The sequence below is a fragment of the Arctopsyche grandis genome, chromosome 8 (assembly GCF_051622035.1).
Source record: "Arctopsyche grandis isolate Sample6627 chromosome 8, ASM5162203v2, whole genome shotgun sequence".
Taxonomy (NCBI): domain Eukaryota; kingdom Metazoa; phylum Arthropoda; class Insecta; order Trichoptera; family Hydropsychidae; genus Arctopsyche; species Arctopsyche grandis.
The window spans coordinates 4,503,504-4,511,492 of record NC_135362.1 but is presented as its reverse complement, the minus strand read 5'-3'; the positions used below and the strand labels follow the sequence as shown (position 1 = coordinate 4,511,492).

Below are 7,989 nucleotides of genomic sequence, written 5' to 3'. Positions count from 1 at the left end.
CCAAAGGTCGCATACGTAATATAATATGAAGTAGAAATGCAAACGAGTTCGTGAAATTCAGAGATATCGACCCGGTTGTGGTTTTTAAGAAGTCTGATCGGCTGGCAGAACCAATGAGATGGAATTTCCAAGCGATCAAACTATCGATTGTCTGTCGAGTGGTTTTTAAAAACTTGCATTAAAAACGTTCGACGATCGTTTCTCTATCTCTACATCTTCGGTCGTTCGACTGAATCGTCATAGAAGTTCAAAGGATAAATCTATATATCGATTTATATATATATCAATGTGGAAATATAAATGTAAGCAAGTCTTTATTCAAATGTAGAAGATACAATGTTTGATAGCACAACAAACATTATGCATAGCTAAAAGTTCAACCCTTCATCAACAAGGTATTCGGGAAACAAGCTATTTTTAGCACTTTGCAATAGATGCAAAAAATATTGATTTATCTTCACCTTTAGTAATATAATAAAAAATGTAATAAAAAACGATATTTTTAGCACTTTTCGATGGATATTAAAAATATTGATTAATCTTCACCTTTAGTTATAAAAAAATGTCTAAAACGATTTTTATAAAATTTAGAATTGATTCAGAATATTATACGGCTATTTTAAAACCATGGAAATTATTGATTAAAAATATTATTAATTAAAAATTCAGTAATTCAACAAATAAAAAAAAGGCACAAAAGTCTTCGTCGTCGACGGATATTAATCTATATATTGAATTATATACATATTTCAAAGTGGAAATAGAAATGCAAGCAATTATTTATTCAAATGTAAAGGTATAATGTTTGATAGCACAACAAACATTATACATAGTTAAAAGTTCAACCCTTCATCAGCAAGGTATTCCAGAATCAAAGCTATTTTTAGCACTTTGCAATAGATGCTAAAAATACTGATTTATCTTCACCTTTCATAATAATAAAAATCTAAAACAATTTTTATAAAATCTAAAAATGGTTCAAGACGGCTATTTTAAAAACATCAAAATTATTGATTTATTATTAAAAAAAAAATGATTTATTAAAAATTCAGTAATTCAACAAATAAAATAAGGCACAAAAGTCTTCGTCGTTGACGGATATTAATCTATATATTGAATTATATATTTCAAAGTAGAAATAGAAATGCAAGCAATTATTTATTCAAATGTAAAGGTATAATGTTTGATAGCACAACAAACATTATACATAGTTAAAAGTTCAACCCTTCATCAGCAAGGTATTCCAGAATCAAAGCTATTTTTAGCACTTTGCAATAGATGCTAAAAATACTGATTTATCTTCACCTTTAATAATAATAAAAATCTAAAACAATTTTTATAAAATCTAAAAATGGTTCAAGACGGCTATTTTAAAAACATCAAAATTATTGATTTATTATTAAAAAAAAAATGATTTATTAAAAATTCAGTAATTCAACAAATAAAATAAGGCACAAAAGTCTTCGTCGTTGACGGATATTAATCTATATATTGAATTATATATTTCAAAGTAGAAATAGAAATGCAAGAAATTATTTATGCAAATGTAGAAGATACAATGTTTGATAATACAAAACATTATACATAGTTAAAAGAACCATTCATCAGCAAGGTATTCCGGTAACAAGCTATTTTTAGCACTTTGCAATAGATGCTAAAAATACTGATTTATCTTCACCTTTAGTAATAAAAAAATCTAAAATGATTTTTGTAAAATTTAGAAATGGTTTTTATACAGCCATTTTAAAAAAAATCAAAACTATTGATTAAAAAAATGATTTATTAAAAATTCAGTAATCCAACAAATAAAAAAGGCACAAAAGTCTTACATGTAACATTGTATTGAAATTTTTTTTAAATCTAATGCTTGATTGACAACTTTATATACACATACAAATTATGAAATAAAACAAGCCTTAAAAAATTAATACTATTACACACTTGATTAAATTTAAAACTTAGCAAAATAATACACAACATTAAAAGACGGTGACCGGAAAAATGCACTCTCGAGACATCTAAACTTTCAAAGATGCTCAAGGAGAACCAACGCAATAGAATTCCACAAAAAAGCGTCAAGGGGTATTTGAATGATATTTCGACGGTACCACCCTTTTTTTGTTGAATTCTATTACGTAGGTTCTTTCTGAGTGCCTTTGAAAATTAAGACTTCTCGAAACTACGTCACTATTCAGTGCAATTTAGTGCATCTTTCCGGGAACCTTAAAAGACATATTGGTAACTGTAAAAAAAATCAGATTTAATATTCTTGAGACAACACTTTCTGAGTGACGTCTGACTTTTTCGTTTTAACCGGAAGCAGTTCGTGTAAAATGTTCGGCAAAACCCCTCCCTGTGCAATGACCACACCTTCAAAGAGCTTTCTAAGTTCATCGTCGTTTTTGACTGCGAGCAAGACATGTCTCGGAACAATCCTAAAACAAACAATGAAATACACAAATGAAAATATAAACGATAAAAGTAAAACTGCATTCAAATGTCATCATTTCAAACCGGCTCTTCTTATTGTCTCTAGAAGCGTTTCCGGAGAGCTCTAGAATTTCAGCCACGAGGTATTCCAAAATGGCAGCCATGTATATCGAAGCACCGGCTCCGACTCGTTCAGCATAACGTCCTCGACGTAGTAATCGGTGGATACGTCCCACAGGAAATTGTAGTCCAGCTTTGTAACTTTTACTCGTTTTGGTAAATAATTTAGTCTTAGCTTTGCTCAGACCTGTCGATGGTAAAAATCAATTAAAAAAACATAAAAATTTCTTATAAACATTTTGAATACGAAATACTGAAAACATTTTTTAAACACTATATAAATCATAATATAAGAATGAGCATAGCAATATTGAACGTTCACTTACAACAATAATCAACTACAATATACATAAAATTTAATAAAAAAATTTAAATATTATATTAAATTTTCTAATAATATTTGATACATTTCACCACTAAAATGTTATCCTAATGCTAACAAATTGATATCTGACTTTCATAAAGCCTCAAATAAGTACATATGTCGATAAAAACAATGGTTAAAATTTAGCATTTATTTATATTTTTTTGTAAATAATTACGTATTTACCTTCTTCGGGAATCTTCATGTTTGAATTTGTAATAATATGTCAGATTAAACAATAAATTCAAAATCACTCTAAGTGACGTCTCAAGCGTGTGAGAGAACTGTCAAAGTGGACATTTCGCGCCAAAACGCTGTTTCGGTGTGGCCATACTAAAATAATAATTTGTACCAAGGAGATTATTTTTTTAATAAGTTTAAACAATAATAAAATAATATATTGTTGATTTTAATCCAACTTTTATTTTTTTTCCTCTTATTAAAAACAAAAATAATTATTTAAAAAATAATAACAAATTTATAAATAAATAAATATCATCTCTTTTGTTTTTATTTCAACATATTTCTTCTTCAAAAGCTTATATTTTATATTAGTTTTAAAATGTACATATAGAATTTTACATAATGAAATACGCTCTAAATCACATAGATGGCACTTTTACGAATGAAATTTAATTAAATATTTGAATTATTTATGTATTTATTCATAATTTGGTAATAAATCTCCAGGTGTACATATGTATATAATATTGAAATATGATCGATTAAATTATGATGCGTACACACACTAATAAAATAAATTATTGTGAACCTTTAAACATCTTAGCTGATCGTTATATTATTTTACTTTCTACGACCAATAAATCTATTCGCCAAAAACTATTGAAGATATATTCATCGGTCCCAAAGATTTGTATATTTTTGACGGATAGTTTTAAGCTCGTAACTTTCGACATGCTTTCACATGCTTTTTTTTTCAAGTAAATTAGCTTGGGCAAAATCACTTTTTATGCAATTCTCTTACACACACTCTTATATCATTTGGGGGGGGGGGGGGGGTAGGAAGGGCCATCCTCTTTTTTTGGCCAATTCAGGAACATGCATGTCATTTAATGAAACACTTTTAATGACTCATAATTAAATCGATTAATCGTTACTATGTAATATGTAGCTTAGGCCAGCAGAACTAGTTCAGAACAAGTTCAGAATGACGATCAGAAGCTTCGTCCAAAATAAAGGTTTTATAAAAAATATCCACAAATTGGTCAAACTTTTGCCCCCCTCCCCACATAAAAACTGAAATAACGTCATTACTGAAATGTGTCATGTGTCAAAAACGACTGAACTTGCTCGACAAGTTGCATGTTCATTGATAGAGGATAAATTAAATCTCAATTTTCAACTAGGGCTGTAGAGAATTTCAACGATTCTAATTCCGATTTTAAAAATGTAAGATTTATTTGGTGCCACTTTAGTATGCGGTCTACCTTTACATATCTACTTAAGCAGTGCCGGCCTTACACCCGATGGCGCCCTCGGGCAATTTTTTCTATACACCCTTAGAAAGAATTTCGCCTTTGGCGCTCTAATTTAAAATTTTGAATGACTTTTGGCGCTCTAATTTTAAATTTTAAAACGTCTTTGGCGCATCGCTCGGCGCCCTAACTTATTTGGCGCCCTCGGACGCCACCCGACCCAGCCCCCCCCCCCCTAAAACCGTCACTGTACTTTAGTATGCGATCTACCTTCACGTTTTTACTTTAATATCAGGTCTCACTGTCTCAATTCTAGCGGGTGACAGTGAGACTGCATAATACCGACCCTAACAACCTTATCTTAAATTAATAAGGCCAACCCTAACTTAACCTAACCTAACCTGACCCTTAAATAAATAGGTGTTGGCTGCTAGGTCAGGTTAGGTTAGGCTGGTCAGGTTAGGTTAGGTTAAGTTAGGGTTGGACTTATTAATTTAAGATTAGGTTGTTAAGGTCGGTATTTTCTTCGCTGCTGATGATATTTTGATAGAAATACTTCGACACCATTATGGAGCGGCATGAAAAAACAGTTAAAATAAATAGGTCGTTGCTACGATAGAAATAAAAAAAAAATAGTCAACTGCGATTCAAAGGTAGGTTGCATGCTAAGGTAGACCGCTAACTAAAATAGCACCATTTATTTTTCTCAATTTTTCCCATCGAGCTATTTTCAAATATGGAATAGTAATAATATAAATCATTAACTTATAAATAATTTATTTTCTATCAATATTTTGTTTTGGAATAGATCACTGTCAAGCAAGGATAAATACGATTATACATAGGTCGAAAGTGTCGTTTTGAAAGGACGTGTACCATGCATGCGTGCCATGAACGTTACATTTTTTCTATATGTTTAAAACTATCTAAAAAAAAAAAAACACGTGCCACATTCACCGCTGTGTGATTTCGCCCTAGCCCCTACGTGCATACCAACCCGACTATCCTCTACTTGCATACATGTAACTAAACAAGTGGTTCCACTAACCCAACATAACCTGCCCCTCTACTTGCACGTGTGTATCTGCCTCAAATTTCACAATTGGATATTGGCCTAAATGCGATATTGTTCAACCAAACAACTGTCTGAATTCACAACTTTTACATTATATCGATACAAATACATAATAATATGATTGAACCGGGCTGGTACTCTAAAATAATAATAACAAAATTTCCATAACATCTCGGGTCGACCACAGTTGATTGACGAACCGATAACTTTACTGTTTTGCTTATTGTTAGTTAACCGCATTGGTTTACAAGCTCTATTTGTTCGGCGGTGAACAAGACAAAGTAACACAAGCATAAATAGATAAACACCCGGAGCAGTTACAGAAGGAAGTAAGAGCCTATTCATTTTATGGCCGTATAAAATGATCCGTCGAACAAATATCATTATGATGGATGCGATCATTTGCGGTCAACATGTCGTTTTCGTTTGTTTTGCGATTTAATTTTTAAAATGGTATACGTACTTGTATGATGACTGTCGCAAATCACTCCAATCTTGGAAGATTAGGAGTGTCTTGTTTGAGACAGGAAACAATTAATAGTTTCCTATGAGAAGTGGCGGTTAGATGTATACCAAATTTTGCGACCCAGTTTTTTTAAGCAAAATAAGTTATTCAAATCTCACATCTCCTTCCTGAAAGTAAATTGTTGTTATCATTTATTATATTAAACATTCACACATGGTACTATATTAACGACAAGCTTTTTATTAGTTTCACAGTGCTAGCTAGTTTTTTTTTGAGGCTCGAAATTTGTGAGCTGATTTTTTTAAGCACTTCCACTCTTCTGATTGTTTTGACGCATTATCAACATACGAGAGTTAGATATTCATAAATAAGGCAGATATCTCTAACATGACGATAGAGGAAATTAATCATTAATGAAATCATTAAAATTACATCAGAATCGTCTATCAGATCGACATGATGACAGCTGGCTATTCATGCACGCATTTTCGCCACCCCCACACAACATGAAATGTAGTCAGCTAAATAGAAAAAAAATGGATTGCATTTATTCTACACATATACAGTGTTTTTATCTCATAACAGTGTATGTACATATATTGTATCAAATATTTAAAATTTTTATAATCATTAGTCACTATTAGATAGAGATCCGTATTTTTATTACATACCAGCAGCGTGGTCTAGTGGTGAACGTTGAATTATTTCGTACTTGATGTTATGAGTTCGATTCCCCGCTAAGTCTCGCTGTTGGCCAGACCTTGATTTGTCTAGGTCGATCGTTTCTTATCAGAATTTGCCAATTTTTCTGATTTTCATTGAAACGATTCCTGTAAAATTGGCGTTTTCTTTATAATATTTATAATGATTAATGCTTTCCTGCTCCGTCGAAATTTCACCCACCAGAATTGAATAGTTTAAATCTTAAATATGTGCGTAACGTTTGAAAAGCACGCACCGATACAGACCCATAGGAAATATGACCACATTCAGAATGAAATATCACTACGCAATTTCAATATTTCAATATAAAAATAAATATCAGCAGTTTCAATACATTATGTAGATTTATTTCAAATTAAAACACATTCAAAGAAACCTTAATTCTGTTGCGATTTTTGTTTAAAATGAATGATTATTTTATAATCGCTCATCGTTGAGATGTTTTGTGAACATAATACATACATACATACATATATATGTGAACAAAGCTTATAATAATCTTCAACAAGTGGGATTACATAAACGAAATGGGACTACTTAATAAAATATCACAGTATCATATATTTGATTTTTAAATGCGTTTTATTATTATGAATACATCTTATATCTATTTTAATAGCTTCTGATCTACTGATCATTTTCTATTTTACAATTTTAATTTAATTTTGTTAGTAATCATAGTATTATATTAACCAGTATCGTGGTCTAGTGGTGAATGTTGAATTATCTCGTACTTGATGTTACGAGTTCGATTCCCGCTAAGTCTCGCTATTGGCCAGACCTTGATTTGTCAAGGTCGATCGTTTCTTATGAGAATTTGCCAATTTTTCTGATTTTTATTGAAACGATTCCTGTAAAATTGGCGTTTCCTTCCCAATTTTCTGCTGCGAACCTTTAGTTATTGTTATATCTTAGGTTTCGCCATATTGCTCACCATAGATGTCTCTGTGGTTGTTTATCGAATATAAAATTCATATTGTTACATGAAAGTTATTCATCGTTATTTATCGTATTGATACGACGTTTGTAATATATGTATACTGACCATAGATGTCAGATATTATTTAGATTTACATGTATCTATGTAATAATTATGTGGACCAGGAAGGCGCATTTGGGGTTTACCTGTTAAGCCTTCCTGGTATATTTGTAAAATAAAATAAAAATAAAATAAATAAATAAAAATACCTCCTTTGCGTATCAATTACGATTACAATTCAGGAAAAAGTTTGCCTCTTACCCGATCGTTTTCGTACTTTGCCATATTGCTCATTTTGGTCATCAATATAAGTAAATGGATCCTCCGCCATTTACTTAATTAAATTTTCGGACTTGTTTCGCTTCTTAAACGATATTTTATCTCTATCGTAATGGC

General features: G+C 31.0%; 1 protein-coding gene across 1 annotated transcript; it reads right to left on the bottom strand.

Moving 5' to 3' along the window:
- Window positions 1–1,141: 1,141 nt before the first annotated feature.
- LOC143915339 (histone H2A-like) lies at window positions 1,142–3,240 on the bottom strand. The gene is made up of 4 exons (XM_077435948.1): window positions 3,101–3,240; window positions 2,515–2,737; window positions 1,679–2,435; window positions 1,142–1,305 (listed from the first exon to the last, which is right to left on the bottom strand). Exons 1-3 carry the CDS (start codon window positions 3,117–3,119, stop codon window positions 2,261–2,263), a joined length of 417 nt encoding a protein of 138 aa, XP_077292074.1. The 5' UTR covers window positions 3,120–3,240; the 3' UTR covers window positions 1,142–1,305; window positions 1,679–2,260.
- Between the last annotated feature and the right edge of the window lie 4,749 nt (window positions 3,241–7,989).